The sequence below is a fragment of the Hemiscyllium ocellatum genome, chromosome 18, assembly GCF_020745735.1.
Source record: "Hemiscyllium ocellatum isolate sHemOce1 chromosome 18, sHemOce1.pat.X.cur, whole genome shotgun sequence".
Taxonomy (NCBI): Eukaryota; Metazoa; Chordata; class Chondrichthyes; order Orectolobiformes; family Hemiscylliidae; genus Hemiscyllium; species Hemiscyllium ocellatum.
The window spans coordinates 19,272,182-19,292,235 of NC_083418.1; the positions used below are offsets into that span (position 1 = coordinate 19,272,182).

A 20,054-nucleotide genomic window follows, 5' to 3' on the forward strand; every position below is an offset into this window, starting at 1 on the left:
TCATTAATATAAATTACAAAAAGTAGTGGGCCCAGCACATATCCTTGTGGCACTCCACTGGTGATAGGTTTCCAATCTGAAAAACAACCTTCTGCCACCACCCTCTATCTTCTACCTTCAAGCCAGTTCTATATTCAAATGGCTAGTTCTCCCTGTATTCCATGAGATCTAACCTGTCTAACCAGTCTCCCGGGGAACTTTGTCAAGCACCTTACTGAAGTCCATATCGATCATATCTACCGCTCTACCCTCATCAATCCTCTTTGTAACTTCTTCAAAAAACTCAATCAAGTTTGTGAGACAGGATTTCCCATGCTCAAGCCATGTTGACTATCCCTAATCAGTCCTTACCTTTCCAAATCCATATACATCCTGTCCCTCAGGATTACCTCCAACAACTTGCCCACCACCGACATCAGGCTCACTGGTTTATAGTTCCCTGGCTTGTCCTTACCGCCTTTCTTAAATTGTGGCACCATGTTAGCCAATCTCCAGTCTTCCAGCACCTCACCTGTGACTATCGATGATCAAATATCTCAGCAAAAAGCCCAGCAATCACTTCCCTAGTTTCCCACAGAGCTCTCGGGTTCACCTGATCAGGCCTTGGGAATGTAATCACTTTTATGCATTTAAGACATCCAGCACTTCTTCCTCTGTAATATGGACATTTTGCAAGATATCGCCATCTATTTTCCGACATTCTATATCTTCCATGTTCTTTTCTGCAGTAAACACTGATGCAAAATACTTGTTTACTATCTCACCCATCTCCTGCAGCTCCACATAAAGGCCACCTTGCAGATCTTTGAAGTGCCCTATTCTCTCCCTGTTTACCCTTTGTTCTTAATTCGTTTGTAAAAGCCCTTTGGATTCTCCTTGACTCTTTTTGCCAAAGCTATCTCAAGTCCCCTTTTTGCCCTCCTGATTTCCTTCTTAAGTATACTCCTACTGCCTTTATACTCTTCTGAGAATTAATTCAATCTCTCCTGTCTATATCTGACATATGCTTCCTTTTTCTTATCCAAACTTTCAATTTCTTTAGTTATCCAGCATTCCCTATACCTATCAGCCTTTCCTTTCACCTTAGCAGGAATATACTGCTCATTATCTCATTTCTGAAAGCTTCCCATTTTCCAGCTGTCCCTTTACCTGTAAGCATCTGCTACAATCAGCTTTTGAAAGTTCTTGCCTAATACCATCAAAATTGGCCTTTCTCCAATTTAGAACTTCAACTTTAGATCTGGTCTATCTTTTTCCATCACTATTTTAAATCTAATAGAATTATGGTCGCTGGCCCCAAAGTTCGATCCCACTGACACCTCAGTCACTTGCCCTGCCTTATTTCCCAAGAGATGGTCAAGTTTTGCTCCTTCTCTCGTAGGTACATCCACATACTGAATCAGAAGAATTTCTTGTACACGCTTAACAAATTCCTCGCCATCTAAACCCTTAGCATTATGGCAGTCCCAGTCTATACTTGGAAAGTTAAAATCCTCTACCATAACCACCCTATTATTCTTACAGATAGGTGAGATCTCCTTACAAATTTGTTTCTCAATTTCCCTCTGACTGTTAGGGGGTCTATAATACAATCCAAAAAGGTGACCATCCCTTTCTTATTTCTCAGTTCCATCCAAATAACTCCCTGGATGTATTTCTGGGAATATTCTCCCTCAGTACAGCTGTAATGCTATCCTTTATCAAAAGCGCCACTCCCCCTCCTGTCGTGCCTCCCTTTCTATCCTTCCTGTGGCATTTGTATCCTGGAACATCAACCTGCCAGTCCTGTCCATCCTTGAACCATGTTTCTGTAATTGCTATGATGTTCTAGCCCCATGTTCCTTACCATGTTCATCTGCCTTCCCTGTTAGGCCTCTTGCATTGAAATAAATGCAATTTAATTTATCAGTCCTATCTTGTTCTCTGCTTTGTCCCTGCCTGTCCTGACTGTTTGACTCGCAATTTTGCTCAACTTCTGCTAGTAATATCTTCAAAAATTTCTACCAGGTTGGAAAATTTTTTTTTCCTTTTATAAATCTATGTTGCTCTGTCCAATGGGGCAATTCGTTTCTAAATATCCAGTAATTAGGTCCTTTATGATAGATTCTTATATTTTCCGTAGTATTGATGTCAGGCTATCATATTAAGTCCATAGTTCCCTGTTTCTCTCTCCTTTCTTAAACAGTGAGGTTCCATTTACAATTTGTTTTGATTTATTAGTTCCATTTCAGAATGAATACATTTTGATTGATGATCACCAATGGATCCATTATCTCTGTAGCCATCACTTCCAACTCTATAGGGTGAAGGTTATCATATCGTGAGGCTTTGTCAGCTTTCTGTCCCATTCATTTTTCCGATGCTGCTTTTTTTTGAGCTAATACTAATTTCTGTCAGTTCCACACACTCTCTCAATCCTCGGATCTCCGTATTATCAGGGAGATTTCTTGTGCCTCCGTCTATGAAGACAGACACAAAGGATTTATTTAGCTTCACTGCCCCATTCCCAATTGCAAATTCTTTTGTCTATAATGAACCCACATTTCTTTGCTAATGTTCCCCTTTTTACAAACCTATAAAAGTTTTTACAATTAATCCTTTAGACAAAAAAATAACAGATGTAGTCTCACACACCTAGGACTGTCAGACCGTTGAAGGCTGGAGAAGCCACATGTAGTCTTCTCTCTCTTTCTCTCATTGTATTCTTATAATAAAAGGATTAAAACAATTAAATTGAATTAAACTAAACAAAATCAAATTAAACCAAATTGAAACAAACTAAACAAGTGGCAACCTTTTAAAGACAAAATCTCAAAGGAAATTCAAATATGGTCTTGGGAGTAGCTATAATCTATAGCTCCTTGTCTCAGACGTGAGATAACTCCACAGAGGCTGGTATCCCATCGCCAAGTCATCCTGCTCAGAGCTGGCCCCTAGAGTGAGCAGAGCCCTTAACACTCCTGCTTATATCTGTCAGCCAAGGCTCCCTGACTGGACCAGGTTAACATCCCCATTCAGAGAACTCGCATTGTATGAGGTCAACCTGGCTGACCTTGTTCAATCACTACAGGAAGGCCTTAAGTCTACCAATGGACACAATGTGATCCCTCTCCAGGGTCACCTGGATGTGAGCATAAAATACAACAGAAAGGCAGGCAGTCAGTTATAATCACTCTTCCATGGCCCACAGCCTAGACCCATTGATGGCCACCTTGGCTGGTCCCAGTAGCAGACCCAAAAAGAGGACATTTGACTTGCCTGCCCCACTCTGTATTGCCCTTCACTTTTGTGACTCAATTAATAAGTTATGTGCCAAGCACTAAACAGTTCTGGTGCTTTGAAGACATGATAATTTATTAATAATCTATTTGTCCCAAAAGCAGCTTCCTAGTAATCAGACCCAAGAAAGCTAAACTGCCTCGCAGATAATGATTTAGAATTAGAATTAGAGTTTTATTTTATTGTCTCACCTACTCAAGTATAAGAATACAGGAATACAGTGAAAAGTTTACAAAGTTGCCATTCACCTGCGCCATCTTGTATTTGAGGTCACAATATAAAGTCATAGAGTGTACCGAATGGAAACACACCCTTCGGTCCAACTCGTCTGTGCAGACTGGATATCCAAAACCAATCTAATCCCATTTGCCAGCACTTGGCCCATATCCCTCTAAATCCTTCTTATTCATACATCCATCCAGATGCTTTTTAAATGTTATAATTGTACCAGACTCCATCACTTCCTCTGGCAGTTCATTCCATACACACACCACCCTCTGCATGGAAAATGTTGCTCCTTAGGTCCCTTTTAAATCTTTCCCCTCTCACCTTAAACCTGTGCCCTCTAGTTTTGGACCATCCCAGTCCAGGGAAAAGACCTTGTTTATTTACCCTATCTGTGCCCCTCATGATCTTTAAATGCCTATAAGGTCTTCTCAGCCTCTGATGCTCCAGAGAAAACAGCCCCAGCCTCTCCCTGTCGCTCAAACACTCCAATCCTGGCAACATCCTTGTAAATCTTTTCTGAACCCTTTCAAGTTTCGCAACATGTTTTCTATAGGAAGGAGACCAGGATTACACATAATATTCCAAAAGTAGCCTCACCAATGTCCTGTACAGTCACAGCATTTCTATACTCATTGCTCTGACTAATAAAGGAAAGCACTACCTTCACTATCCTATCTACCTGTGATTCCACTTTCAAGGAACTATGAACCTGCACTCTTTGTTCAACAACACTCCCAGGACCTTATCATTAAGTGTATAAGTCCTGCCCTGATTTGGCTTTCCAAAATGTGGATCCTCGCATTCATCTAAATTAAACTCCATCTACCAATCCTTGGCCCATTGGCTCATCTGATCAAGATCCCGTTCTACTCTGAGGTAACCTTCTTCACAGTCCACTACACCTTCAGTTTTGGTGTCATCTGTAAACATACTAAAATACCTCCTATGTTCACATCCAAATCATTTATCATTGACATCATTAAATGGTAAGGAGATAGTGAGGACTGCAGATGCTGAATATCAGTCAGGAGTGTGATGCTGGAATAGCACAGCAGGACAGGCAACTTATAAGGAGCAGGAGAAAGGAAGTTTCTGGCAATAGCCCTTCATCAGGAATAATCCTTGTGAACCGAGAGGGTTGGGAGATAAATGGGAGGGGGTGGGGTTGGTGTGATGGTAGCTGAGAGTGCGATAGGTAAGTGAAGATGGGGGGTAATGGTGATAGATCAGAGAGGAGGGTGGAGCGGATAGGTGGGCTGGAAGATGGAGAGGTAGGACAGGTCATGAGTGCGGTGCCGAGTTGGAAGGTTCAAACTGGGATAAGGTGGGAAAAAGGGGAATGAGGAAACTAGTAAAATCCACAGTGATGCCTGTGGTTGGAGAGTCCCAAGATGGAAGATGAGGCGTTCTTCCCCCAGGCATCGGATAGTTAGGGTGTGGCGATGGAGGAGGCTCAGGACCCGCATGTCCTTGGCTGAGTGGGAGGGGGATCGAAGTGTTCAGCCACAGGGCAGTGGGGTTGGTTGATACAGGTGTCCCGGAGATGTTCTGTGAAGCGTTCTCAAGTAGAGGAGACTGCATCAGGAGCAATGGATACAGTAAATGGTGTGTGTGGAAGTGCAGTTAAAACTGATGGATGTAGATGGCTCCTTTGGGGCCTTTGACGGAGGTGATGGGGTGGGGGGGGGGAGCGGGGGTAGGTGGTGAGCGCAGGTTTCGCAATTCCTGCAATGGCAGGGGAAGCTGCCGGGAGGGAAGGGTGGGTTGGTGGGGATGTGGACCTGACAAGAGAGTCGCGGAGGAAATGGTCTTTACTGAAAGCAGATAGTGGTAGGGAGCTTTACAAAAGGCAGATAGGAGTGGGGGTTCTTCCCATGCCACACTTCCTCACCAACCCACCCTCCCCTCCCGGAACCTTCCCCTGCCACCGCAGGAATTGCAAAACCTGCGCCCACACCTACCCTCTCACCTCCATCCAAGGCCCCAAAGGAGCCTTCCACATCCACTTTCACACATTGTCATTTACTGTATCTGTTGCTCCTGATGCAGTCTCCTCTACATTGGGGAGACAGGATGCTTACTTGGAGAGCACTTCAGAGAACATCTCCAGGACACCCGCATCAACCGACCCCACTGTGCCGTGGCTGAACATTTCAACTTCCCCTTCCACATACGGGTCCTGGGCCTCCTCCATCACCACGCTTTAACAACCCGATGCCTGGAGGAAAATGCTCATCTTCCACTTTGGGACCCTCCAACCACACAGCATCAATGTGGATTTTACCAGTTTCCTCATTCCCCTTCTCCTCACCTTATCCCAGTTCCAACCTTCCAACTCGACACCGCACACATGACCTGTCCTATCTGTCCAACCTCCTTCCCACCTATCCGCTCTACCCTCCTCTCTGACCTAACACCATTACTCCCACCTCCACCTATCTATTGCACCCTCAACTACCTTCCCCCTCCCCTCCCCCCCCAGTCTTACCCCCCTCCCATTTTTCTCTCCATCCCCTCGGCTCACAAGCCTCATTTCTGATGAAGGTCTTTTGCCCTAAACGTCGATTCTCCAACATTAAATAGTAAGTCTACATTTCATGTCTTATGATTTCATTGTAAAATTTTGCGCGTCACTCCCGGCTTTTCTTGAGCTATTATGCTTCTCCCCTACACAGATATACTCTACAGCCCACTGTTAATCTTCATTGTACACCATACTTTTCCTAATATTCCACTTGCCAGCTGTTGACCATGTACCAACCACTGTCCCACTGGCCCACTCCATCAGTCTGCACATTAGATTTGATTAGATGGTCTCAGATACCTGCAAGCAATAGATATATCCAGCAGGATTAAAAGTGCAGGGCTGATTTGAGGGTCTGGCTGTCTGAAAGGTTGGGGTGGAACCAGGCAAGATAGAACTCAATGTTCTATTAGAACAAGGTACCCTGTTCCCAACATGTTACAATGTTTGTTATTGTCTTTTTAACCTAACGTAAGGACATATGGAAGTTTTAAATGTTGGTGACTGAGCTGTTCCCATTGTTTCTAGAATGTGGTCTGAGAGCATTGTATGAACGCATAAACAAGGAAGATGGAGGAGAAAAGGAATTGCTGGCATCCATCAAAGGTCGAATTGTGCACGGAAGCAATGCTGAAGTAGGGAGTGCCCCATGGTAATGTATGAAGATTTTCCTGCCAATGTATCAATGCCATTCAATGTAGTAAAACATCAAATACTTATGCAGAAGGGAAGGTTTGCAAAAGGCATTGGTGGACCAGATTGTTGGCACTGTTGACCCCCTGCAGAACTAACTGTATAAGGCCAACATGTGTGTTGGTAAGTCTGCTTCTTGTTATAATTAAATGAATATACACACATAGCAAATGGCTGTGGCTTCATTTATTTTCTGGTGGGTAATAGACTACCAGTGAGTACAGTACTTTGGCCATGTGTCCCACACCGTGCTGTCTCATGAAAAGATGAGATTCTGTAAGATTACCAGCTGAGATTCTATTCTTTCCAAATTCATTAACTATGTAGGAGTCCTGCTCAAAAAGGGGCAATGCACCCAAGGCCAAATGGGCATCAGCCATGTGTAAGCCCAGGCAGAGAGTTCTAGCATCTTGACACCTCCAGGCAGCTTCGTAGAATGAGTCTCTGGATCATGTTTCAGAGTGGGAACCTTGGCTGTTGTATCTTGTTACTAGTTCAAGAATGCTAAGATTAAAAGTAGTGATCAAGCAACTTGGCCAGACCAGGAATCGAACCTGGGACCTTGGTCTATGCTCACTTCCAGCATCACAAAGAATAAAGTGACACCCTGAGCATCTGAGAGGCATTATATAAAAGCAAGTTCTTTTCCAAATCGCTTTTTGCTTGTGATTTCTGATTTTACAACTATAAAAGCCCATTCTCAATTTAAGACTATGTCTCCTTGATCTATTCTTTCATACTATCATAGAATCCCTACAATGTAAAAGCAGTCACTTGGCCCATTGAGTCCACCCCAGCCCTCCAAAGAGTATCCCATTCACCTTACCCTATCTCTGTAACTTTGCATTTCCTAAGGCTAATCCATCTGGACTGTACATCCCTGGACACTATGGTGCAATTTAGCATGGCCATTCCATCTGGACTGGACATCATGGGTCTGTGAAAACCCATGCAGACATGAGGAGAATGTGCAAACTATACATAGACAGTTGCTCAAGGGTGGAATTGAACCTGGGACTGTAAGGCAGTAGTGCTAACCACTGAGCCACCCAACTGAAGGGAAGGCTTTACTACTAACCAAACAATCTAGTAATAATCATCAGGCAGGATTTCAACTTCCTAATTTTTTTCTATTTTCTCCTTAACAGGCAAGTAATGCTGTTCCGTAAAAGGCCACAGCAGATGTTGTGTGGGGGCAGCCTAGTGAGTGACCAGTGGGTTATTACAGCAGCCCACTGTGTCTTGTATCCTCCATGGGACAAGAACTTCACGGAAAACGACATTGTAGTCCGTCTTGGGAAGCACAAACGAGCTGGGTAGGCCAAAAAGATATGTCAGTTCAAACTCACTTTTGGTTCACAAAACATCGTTCTTGTAAAATATTCCATGGCATAAGTATAAAGAGGAGGCCTCTCTTATTCTTCAACCAATACCACAAAATTGTGGTGATTATCTGAGCATGTATATGGGAGTTTGCTGTGTGCAAATTGGCTACCATGTTTTCTACATGACACCAATTTCCATTGTTCAAATTAACTGTAAAGCACTGTGTGATGTCCTGAGTTTATGAATAGAGTTGTGAAGAAATGAAACCTTTCTTCCTACACTGATCATCAATTATAAAGGAAACTGGATGAGACCATGTAAGTAAAAGATAAAAAAAACACTTCTTTAAACTCCATTCCGTAATCTTCAGATCACTGCCCATCAGAAAGTGAAGTACATATCAATCAAATGGAAATCAGAATCAGCTTTGTTAGCCATTCCTGGCCAATTGTTTCAGATTAATGAAAACCACCATGTAGCTCCACCCTACTTCTGTAGATTTATCTGGCCACAGGAAATATACTGGGTTTGGTGCCATTTCAGTGACATAATGACCCCAGGATTTAGACAATTTGGGCGTCGCAACATCAGATAACAGAAATTATATTCACTTGCCTTATGTTGGAAGCAGGGAACAATCCTCACATTAGACAAGCTAGGCCTAAGACCTGATTGAAATTAGGCCTCAGGCCTTATTTTAATGACCAACAACTTACTGGTGAAATGCATTTTTGAAAGGAATAATAGCAGGGAGATGGTAATGGTCTTAGTAATCATAAGAATGGGGCACTTAGATCGTGAGTGGGGACAGTGAGGTAATCAGGAAGAGAAGACAACTTTGGAGGCAAGACATGCAGGAGGAAGCAATTGTCTTTTTAACTTTTTTTATTGGATGAAACAATTTGTTGCACTTGTGATTCCCTTTAGATTGCTGGTTAAGTCAATGTAAACTTGTTAACCTAACCATAATAGACCTCGTACTGTCTTTGTTTAGAGCAGCGCAGTTTTAGGAATGGATGCTTAACAACTTACTGGTGAAATGGCCATGCATTTTTGAAAGGAGCAATAGCAGGGAGGTGGTGATTGTCTTAGTAATCATAAGGAGGGGGCACTTAGGTTGTGAATGGGGTCAGTGAGGTAGTCAGGAAGAGAACTGAAAATGTGTTGCTGGAAAGGCGCAGCAGGGCAGGCAGCATCCAAGGAGCAGGAGAATCGACGTTTCGGGCATGAGCCCTTCTTCAGGAATGAGGAAAGTGTGTCCACCAGGCTAAGATAAAAGGTAGGGAGGAGGGACTTGGGGGAGGGGCATTGGAAATGCGATAGGTGGAAGGAGGTCAAGGTGAGGGTGATAGGCCGGAGTGGGGTGGGGGTGGAGAGGTCAGGAAGAAGATTGCAGGTTAGGAGGGCGGTGCTGAGTTTGAGGGATTAGACTGAGACAAGGTGGGGGGAGGGGAAATGAGGAAACTGGAGAAATCTGAGTTCATCCCTTGTGGTTGGAGGGTTCCTAGGCGGAAGATGAGGCACTCTTCCTCCAGCCACCGTGTTGCTATGGTCTGGCGATGGAAGAGTCCAAGGATCTGCATGTCCTTGGTGGAGTGGGAGGGGGAGTTGAAGACTCCTCCTCCCACTCCACCAAGGCCAATACTTCAACTCCCCCTCCCACTCCACCAAGGACATGCAGATCCTTGGACTCTTCCATCGCCAGACCATAGCAACACGGTGGCTGGAGGAAGAGTGCCTCATCTTCCGCCTAGGAACCCTCCAACCACAAGGGATGAACTCAGATTTCTCCAGTTTCCTCATTTCCCCTCCCCCCACCTTGTCTCAGTCTAATCCCTCAAACTCAGCACCACCCTCCTAACCTGCAATCTTCTTCCTGACCTCTCCACCCCCACCCCCACTCCGGCCTATCACCCTCACCTTGACTCCTTCTACCTATCGCATTTCCAATGCCTCTCCCCCAAGTCCCTCCTCCCTACCTTTTATCTTAGCCTGCTGGACACACTTTCCTCATTCCTGAAGAAGGGCTCATGCCCGAAACGTCGATTCTCCTGCTCCTTGGATGCTGCCTGACCTGCTGCGCCTTTCCAGCAAAACATTTTTAGCTCTGACCTCCAGCATCTGCTGTCCTCACTTTCTCCTAGGAAGAGAAGACAACTTAGAGGCAAGGCATGTAGGAGGAAGCAATCCCGCATGACCCCGCATTTTTATGGGGTGGTACAGTAGCTCAGTGGTTAGTACTGCTGCCTCACAGCATTGAGGTTTGATTCCAGCCGCAGGCGACTATCTATGTGGAGGTTACACATTCTCCCTGTAGTCTGTGCGGGTTTCCTCCGGGTGCTCCGGTTTCCTCCTACATTCCAAAGATGTGCAGGTTAGGTGAATTGACCGTGCTAAATTGCCTTTAGTGTTAGGTCCATTAGTTAGAGGGGAGTGGGTTACTCTTTGGAGGGTTGGTGTGGACTTGTCGGGCCGAAGGGCATGTTTCCACTGTAGGGGATCTAATCTAAACAGGCCATGGGTCCACCATAAGTACATTGTTGACATGTTTACAACTGTTTAACTATTCACTTTGGATGCCTAAAAACATATTCCACAGTCTCCACAGTAGGGTAATCTCCTGTACAGATCACCTGACTGCTTTATAACTGTTTACACGCAAAGAAATGGCTGCAATTCTTACCTCGCTCTACCACTAGTCGTTCATGGAAGTGCACTGGCTATACAATCATGGTCTTTTTGAGAATTCTCTGCAATCTGACATTAGCCATTCATACCGAGAACCATTTCACTCTGCAGGCTTGAGATATTCTGTTGAGACTTGGGCAGCAGGTCCATAACAATACGGAACTAAGTCCAGGCGACAGTATGTTATAGTTTAGAAACGTGTGGGCAGGTAAGTGGTGTGCATTCAGTGTGAAAGGAATTGTACATTTGCTGTTTATTTCCTTGTTGCTTTTCCTTATGCTAAGATTTCCTTTCAGTCCTGCTTCATTTCTCTTTCCTGCCACTTCATCCTTTATTGTTGCACAATTTCTTTATCCCATCGCCACTAAGAGATGTTGATTGTGATTATTTTATCCTCTAGGTACGAAACGGACAGAGAAAAAGTCGTTGCAATTGATAAAATTATTGTTCATCGCAATTATGAGTGGCAAATGAACCTTAACCGTGATATTGCATTGTTGCATTTGAAAAAACCCATTGTATTCACTCAGTATATATCGCCCGTCTGTCTACCAAGCAAGGAATTAACCCGCAGGTTAATATTCCACTCTACTTGGTCTTTTCACCTTGTTATGCTTATAGACAGAGTAGAGAACTTTTATTATTTATGCATAGCTTTGAGCGAGATGCAAATACCAGGACATATGAATGAAGTCAGAAGTCACACAACGCCAGGTTATAGTCCAGCAGCTTTATTTGAAATCATAAATTTTCAGAGCGCTGCTCCTTCATCAGGTGACCTGCTTCATCAATGACCTTCCCTCCATCATAAGGTCAGAAGAGGGGCTGTTCACCAATAATAGAACAACATTTAGTTCCATTTCTTACTTTTCCTTTATGTTAATTCTTAAAACCTGCCTCATTGAGTGAGTTTTTGATCCTCTGAATTAATTCTGCTGTTAAGTACCTTGGTAGTGTTTATTAGGGCCATATAAATACACAATTTTGTTGAAAAATAAGACATATATGCAACTTTACAACTATTTGCCCTTTTACATTCATAAACAAACTGGATTTGCAGTAAGGTACTTTGGAAAGTCCCACATTGTCAGAAGTGGTATATAGTTGCAAGTCTTTTGTTCTTTATATCTTATGTATGAATGAGTGCGGCAATGCTGTGTTACCGTTCACTCAGGGAGTTTAGGTCACTGTACCAACATGCACTCTTATTTGCTATGTGATGATAGTGTGTCAGACATGTTTTCCATCACATGGTTGACCAGGATGTCTCCCACTGTTGTCACCTGCCATTGACGTATATTGGAGGACTCTTCAGGTTGATCCTCAATTTCATTATGAACACATCCTCCTTGGCCAACAAGTGCTGGAGTGGGACTTACACCTAGGCTGACAGGCAGGAACATTACACTGCAAGACTGATTCTGAGAGGGAGGGCTAACATTACAGATCTACAAATTCAAGTGATGGGAGTGGTGTTTGGACTCTGACTGTGTCACCAGTTCTGGCTCTTTCAGCAAACCAAATAAGAGAGGGGATGGATGAGGCATTAAAATAACATCAGCTTCTGGTTTCTTGTCTGAGTAGCAGGAATATTTAGTCACTTGTCCTTGTTTCCAGGTTACTACACAAACAGCATTTGGGTCGGATCACAGGTTGGGGAAACCTGCAGGAAACCTTTGTCAATACAGCAACCAGTTTGCCTGAGGTACTGCAGATGATCCAGCTTCCCATCATCTCACAGCAACAGTGTACATTATCCACCTCCATTCATGTTACAAAGAACATGTTCTGTGCCGGTGAGTCAATGCATCATTGAAGCAGCATCTCTGTAGGGGTATGGGTACTGGTGTTGGTTAGAACATGATCTTTTCAAAACTGGCAGGGATTGAAATTATCCTTTTTCTTGCAGCCCTTGGAATGTTGGAAAATTCCTAAATAAGGGCAGTTTGGTAGCAGGCTCACAACAGTGGCTTATAAGTAATTAAATAATTCAAATGGTAAATAATAACAAAATAAACAAAACCCATTCTTGCTGAAATGTCTTTTGACCCATGGGCTCGGAATATAGGTGATGCTAACAAGGCTGTATTCATTGTCCAGTTTGAGTTGCCCTTTGAAGCTAGCATTGAGTTTTCCTCTTGAATCAGTGATGCCCCCAAGATAATGGCATTGCCATAATGATGTTAAGTGGGGAATTCCAGAACAATAAGATGTGTTCTGCTCAGGGCAAGTGCAAGAATTGAAGGTGGATGTTTCTCAGGAGTTTGTTGTTGTGAAATTTGTCTCAGGTCCTGGATGGTGCCATCAAATTAACATCAGGAGTTAACTACAGAGCATCTTGCACATTGTATATACTGTAGCTTCCCCGCCCCCCCCCCCCTCCCCAACCCGTACCCGCATTGGATGCATTCCAAGACCAACCACGGAAACCCGAAACCGCAGATAGGAGCGACCTCAGTCATTTCAGTGGGATGCCTTCTTAGCGTCCTCCTGCTCCTTGGTGCTGGAACGTTCCCTATAATATATTCGGTCACAGTAAACCATGAGTAACTGAAACCGCGATCTGCCTGTACAGCAACCACAGTGCACCAGCAACGGTGGGAGTGGATATCATGAAATGAAATAGTCCGTCTTGTTCATAGAAGGAAAATGACAGGTATTTTATTTATATTCTTGTGACTGGCTTTACAGCAATATTAGTTGAAGACTGATCCACAGATTCAGTGTGAGCCTGGTGCTGTTCATAGAATCCCTACGGTGAGGAAACAGGCCTTTTGGCCCAACAAGTACACAGTGAAGAGAATCCCACCCAGACCCATGACTAATGCACCTAACCTACACATACCTGAACACTATGAACGAGTTAGATGGTCAATTGGACCGAGAGGAAAGCCACGCAGACACAGAGAGAATGTGCAAGCTCCTCAGACAGTTTCCCGACGCTGGAATCGAACCCAGGTCCCAGGCACTGTGAGGTAGCAGCACTAGCCACTGAGCCATCGTATTGCCTGGCTTCATTGGTTGTATCTACGTCCAGTCACTGCTTCTAATCTAATGCTCAATTAATGAATACAAAATGTTATTTGGGAATGAGGGCATGAAACAAATGAACCATTATATTCTTGGAATAAATACAATGAAATAAAGATGTTACACAATATAATTCCTTAATCTCAATTCTCCTACCTCTAAATTAGGTCAATTAGTAAGATAGTGGTTAAAAAAGTATTTCTATAACAGAAGGTGCTGTTAGGAAATGTAATTTTTAGAAGGAATGCTAATAACGGGAGGAGTAAAGGCACAAATAATGTGTAAAAGCGTGAATTAGTGCGATAGGAAGTGAGGGTGAAGAGTAATGAGGGAGATGTGAAGATGAGAAGTGATGGACTGCAGAGTGAAGTTCGGAAATGAAAATTAAGAATGATGATGTGAGAAAACCAGATCTCATAAGATGAAGAGAAATGAAAAGTAAAGATGGTAGAATGGAGAAATTAGGAAAAAGTGTTGAAAATAATGTGCAATATACTAATATTATCAAAGATTAAAGTTCCCCATTTCAGTACTCAATTGAAGTTTATATCTCTCTGTAAACTCCTTGCAAATTTGTTCTTCCATGTTCTTCCCAATAAATGGTGATCTATATAGAACATGATGTGGAGATGCCGGTGTTAGACTGGGGTGTACAAAGTTAAAAGTCACACAACATCAGGTTATAGTCCAACAGGTTTAATTGGAAGCACACTAGCTTTCAGAGCGACGCTCCTTCATCAGGTGATAGTGGAGGGCTCGATCGTAACACAGAATTTATAGCAAAAATTTACAGTGTGATGTAACTGAAATTATACATTGAAAAATTGATTGTCTGTTAAGCCTTTCATCAGTTAGAATACTGTGATAGTTTCACTTCTTTCATGTGTAAATCACAAACTTTTTTTTAAAGTTGCATTCTCGGGTTAGCTGTTAACAATGGTGATAGCTAGACAATATATTTACCTTCAACATATTGTCTAGCTATCACCATTGTTAACAGCTAGCTCGAGAATGCAACTTTAACAAAAAGGTTTTGTGATTTACACATGAAAGAAGTGAAACTATACTGTATTCTAACAGATGAAAGGCTTAACAATCAATTTTTCAATGTATAATTTCAGTTACATCACACTGTAAATTTTTGCTATAAATTCTGTGTTACAATTGAGCCCTCCACTATCACCTGATGAAGGAGCGTCGCTCCGAAAGCTAGTGTGCTTCCAATTAAACCTGTTGGACTATAACCTGGTGTTGTGTGATTTTTAACTATATAGAACATTACAGCACAGTACAGACCTTTCATCCCTTGATGTTGCACAGCCCTGTGAAACCATTCTGAAATCCGTCTAAACTGCACAATTCCATTTTCATCCATATGTTTATCCAGTGACCATTTAAATGCCCTTAAAGTTGGTGAGCCTACTACTATTCCAGCCAGGGCATTCCACGCCCCTATTACTCTCTAAGTAAAGAAACTGCCTCTGACATCTCTCGTATATCTATCACCCCTCAATTTAAAGCTATCTCCCCTCTTGCTAGCCATCATCATCTGAGGAAAAAGGCTTTCACCGTCCACCCTATATGACCCTCTGATTATCTTAGTTGTCTCAATTAAGTAATCTCTCAACCTCTTTCTCTCTAATGAAAACAGCCTCAAGTTCCTCAGCCTTTCCTCGTAAGACCTTACTTCCATACTAGGTAACATCCTAGTGAATATGTGACGATGCTGCTCCTTTAACAAGGTTATACTGCCCTTGGGTTTTTTTTCCAGAGGGATTGTAAAGGCAGAGGGTCCAATATGTCTGGAAATATCTACTTGAGAAAGATTTTAAGTGCTTTTTTTAAAAAACACTTGTACAATGAAAGGAGAGTGGCCAGATCTCCCAGTTCAGGGTTTGGTTTTAGCAAGCTGTTTTATTTGCAATTGTTGGTCATGTCTGGGGACCCAGAGAAGCAGTTCCATGCTGATCCTGTTTCTCTCTGACAAGTCTCCTGTAAGAACCTGTGTTTGATTTCCCCTTTTGAGCCAAGGGGGTGTTTATGGCGATTGTTGCAAGGATTTAGGACAGCATCATTAAGTTGTGATAAGAGTCGAATGGATTTTCAGATTGGTGGTTGTTCTAAATTCGGTTCACTTTAGTTTGTGGCTCATTCAATAGTCAATCCATAATTTCTGTTTTATTTAAAACTGAGTAGTTGGATCAGCTGCATCACACCTGGAATATCCACTTTACATCTGATTAAAACAATGAGAAAAGTTAGGGTCTAGACTACCTTCTTGAAATGTTTTGATGTACTCTAACCTGGTCCATAGCAAATATCATTATCCATCCTGAAATAATAAAAACAAACCTTCTTTTGAAGGTAACATATAAGGATCAGTGTGTTTTTCAGTCATTTTGTTCGCATTGTTTAGAAATGAATGTGGCTTATATAGCAATTGGGATGGATTCAGTGAGATTCTGAGTCAGAAAAGAACAACTGAAGAAAAACAAAAGAAGACATAGGTATATTGTGCACCTAATATGTAGTTTGATTGCTTCCTTTAAAATGTTTTCTTTTTTGTCTGTGTTAGGTTTCCCTCCAGAATCTAGCCAGCGTGGAGATGCCTGTGAGGGAGACAGCGGGGGCCCCTTTGTGATGAAGGTTAGTTTTACGTTATTTCTAATTTCTTCAAATTTTGCGGGCATATTGTAACCTGTTTGAGTTGGCATGTTCCAAGTAACCTAAAAGGGTTGATGAATATGCTGAGACCGAACTTACTTTGTTCTATGTTTCATAAACCTGTTCACATCTGTCCATGCTCTGGTCAAATACGATAGTGAAGGCAGGACAGGTGATGTGTTGCTGCTGCAACATGTGGGAGCTGCTGGGCACCAACGTGATCCAGAGCGAACACATCTTTACTAAGTGTTTGCAACTCATGGAACTTTAAATCTAAGTTCAGGAACTGAAATCCAAGCTGCAGATATTGAGCTACATCAGGGAAGCAGAAAATTATTTGAATATTTTGTTCCAGAAGGCGGTCATATCTCTTAGACTAAGTCAGTCAAAGATGATCTGTGATCCCAGACAGAAGGATGTAACTTAAGGTGAAGCAGGTAGAGGGACCCAGGGTTCAAATTGAGGGGCCTTAGCCCCTGCAATTATCAAACAGTTACAAGGGTCGTCCAAGTTGTGCAGACAAGACAAGGGACTCTCTGGAGGATGGGCAAACCTACCACAATGCCATAGTACAGGGAGCTATCCAAGTGGGGGGAAATTAATAGGAATATAGTAGTGGTTGGGGCAGGAGAATTAGGAAGATACTATTCTCTACAACTATGAGTGCCAGAGTTAAGGACATTTTCTCAGGGGAGGGAACCAGTGGTTATTGTTCATGTTCTTACTGACAATATTCATAGGATTAGAAAGGAGGGTTTACTAAAAGATTTTGAACAGTTAGGAGCTACATTAAAAAGCAGGATCTCTAAGGTAATAATCTCAGGATTACTATCTGAGCCACAGATATATTGGCATAGGGTAAATAGAGGAGAAAGTGAGGACTGCAGATGCTGGAGATCAGAACTGAAAATGTGTTGCTGGAAAAGCACAGCAGGTCAGGCAGCATCCAAGGAACAGGAGATTCGACGTTTCGGGCATAAGCCCTTCTTCAGGAATCATTCCTGAAGAAGGGCTTATGCCCGAAACGTCAAATCTCCTGTTCCTTGGATGCTGCCTGACCTGCTGCGCTTTTCCAGCAACACATTTTCAGCATAGGGTAACTAGAATCAAGCAGTTAAACGAGTGGCTGTAAGTTTGGGAGAAGATTTGTAGTTCGGGTGCTCGTTGTGATTCTGTTCGCCGAGCTAGGAGTTTTTGTTGCAAACGTTTCGTCCCCTGTATAGGTGACATCCTCAGTGCTTGGGAGCCTCCTGTGAAGCGCTTCTGTCATGTTTCCTTCGGCATTTATAGTGGCTTGTCTCTGCCCCTTCCGGTTGTCAGTTGCTGTCCGCTGCAGTGGCCGGTATATTGGGTCCAGGTCGATGTGTTTGTTGATAGAATCAGTGGATGAGTGCCATGTCTCTAGGAATTCCCTGGCTGTTCTCTGTTTGGCTTGCGCTATAATAGTAGTGTTGTCCCAGTCGAATTCATGTTGTTTGTCATTTGAGTGTGTGGCTACTAGGGATAGCTGGGACTGCACAAAACACTACATAGGACAAACAGGAAGACAGCTAACAACCCGCATCCGCAAACACCAACTAGCCACGAAACGACACGACCAGCTATCCCTAGTAGCCACACACACAGATGACAAACAACATGAATTCGACTGGGACAACACTACTATTATAGCGCAAGCCAAACAGGGAACAGCCAGGGAATTCCTAGAGGCATGGCACTCATCCACTGATTCTATCAACAAACACATCGACCTGGACCCAATATACCGGCCACTGCAGCGGACAGCAACTGACAACCGGAAGGGGCAGAGACAAGCCACTATAAATGCCGAAGAAAACATGACAGAAGCGCTTCACAGGAGGCTCCCAAGGACTGAGGATGTCACCTAGACAGGGGACGAAATGTTTGCAACAAAAACTCCCAGCTCGGCGAACAGAACCACAACAACGAGTGGCTCTAAGATTGGTGTGGGAAGAATAGGTTCCAGTTTGTGGGGTAAAGGCACTAGTACTGAGATAGAAGAGGGCTATTCTAATGGGATGGGCTTCACTTGAGCCATGTTGGGATCTGTGTCCTGGTGAATCAAATAATTAGGGCTATCAAAAGGGCTTTCAATTAGTTAGAGGGGAGTTGGAGATTTGAGAGAGGGGGAATGTAAGCTTACAAAACAAGAGAAAATAGCATCAGTACAGGGCAGCTAACTGATAATAATACACTTTGTACACAGACATAGAAAACAGCAGTAAATTGGATCAAAAAGGGGAAAATGGTAAAAAAGCTAAATTAATGGCTCTTGAATTTGGAGTAGTATTCAGAACATGGGTACAAGAAGATCAAAGCTGGGAAGTAAATATTCAGAAGTATGTATTTGAAAGGACAGGCAGGATGGGAAGGGGTGGGGTAGCTTTGTTAGTACAAGATGGAACAAGTATGATAGCAAGAAATTATCTGCAATCAAAAAATGTAGAAGTCATACGAGAGGAAGTAAGAAATAAAAAGAGAAAGAAAACACTTTGGAGCATCCTTAAATACCCAACAGCAACTGTATGTTTGGATAGCAATAAATAAGAAGGTAATGAGGGCATCTTACAAAGACATCACATTAATCATGTAATTTTAATCTTCATGTAAATTGGGATAGTCAGATTAGCAGAGGTAGCCATGAGGAAGAATTCGTAGAGTGTATTCAAGACAGTTTTCGAGAAAAATATTTGGTGGATCCAAACAGGCATCAACCATTTTGGATCTGATAATGTGTAATGAGGTAAAAACAATGATTCCTATATTTCTGATGAAGGGCTTTTGCCCGAAACATCGATTTTACTGCTCGTCGGATGCTGCCTGAACTGCTGTGCTCTTCCAGCACCACTAATCCAGACTGTGTAATGAGGCAGATTTAATAAATTTTGTTCGGGTAAAATATTTCCTCGGGTCAGTGACTATAATATGGTAGAACTTAGCATTCAGTTTTCAGGGGAAGACATTGGGTGAGAAACATTAGTGTTAAATTTAAATGTGGATAATTACATAAGAATAAGGGCAATGCTGGCTGGAGTGAACTGGGAAAGACAATTTAACAGCAAAGAAGGTTGAGGAAATATTTAAGAAAATATTTCATGGCTCACAGCAAATGCATATCCCAGTAAGGAGGAAAGATTTTAGGAAGGGAATAAGCCCACCAAGTTAAGGACACCATCAGAAGCAAACAACGTGGCAGAATTTAGTGGTAAACCAGAGGATTGAGAAAATTTTAATTAGACAATCAAATAAAAAGAAAATAACTGTTGAGGGTAAATTTGCAAGAGAGACTGCAAAAAAAATGCATTTAAATATATAAAAAGAAAGAGAGAGGCCAAAAATAATATAGAACCCTTAGGAAATGAAGCTGGGGAAATAATAATAGGAAACCAGCAAACAGCAGAGGAACTGAATAAATGCTTCGCAAGAGTCTTCACCGTAGAAGACATTAATAACATTCCAAAATTACTAAATATTAACGGGCAGAAGGAGGCGAGGAAATAAATAACTGTCCTCGAGAACAAAAGCTAGGGAAACTAATGGGACTGATAAGTCTCCTGGACCTGATGGGATGTATCCTAGGTATTAAAATATGCAGAGAGTG

At 42.7% G+C, this 20,054-nt stretch overlaps 1 protein-coding gene across 1 annotated transcript in view; it reads left to right on the forward strand.

Moving 5' to 3' along the window:
- Nucleotides 1–20,054, forward strand: part of f2 (coagulation factor II (thrombin)) — a 70,770-nt gene that overhangs the window by 44,893 nt on the left and 5,823 nt on the right. Inside the window, exons 8-12 of the mRNA XM_060839171.1 lie at nucleotides 6,560–6,683; nucleotides 7,873–8,040; nucleotides 11,139–11,312; nucleotides 12,356–12,534; nucleotides 16,344–16,414. Of these exons, the coding sequence (XP_060695154.1) occupies nucleotides 6,560–6,683; nucleotides 7,873–8,040; nucleotides 11,139–11,312; nucleotides 12,356–12,534; nucleotides 16,344–16,414 (716 nt within the window). The remainder of the gene's footprint in view (nucleotides 1–6,559; nucleotides 6,684–7,872; nucleotides 8,041–11,138; nucleotides 11,313–12,355; nucleotides 12,535–16,343; nucleotides 16,415–20,054) is intronic.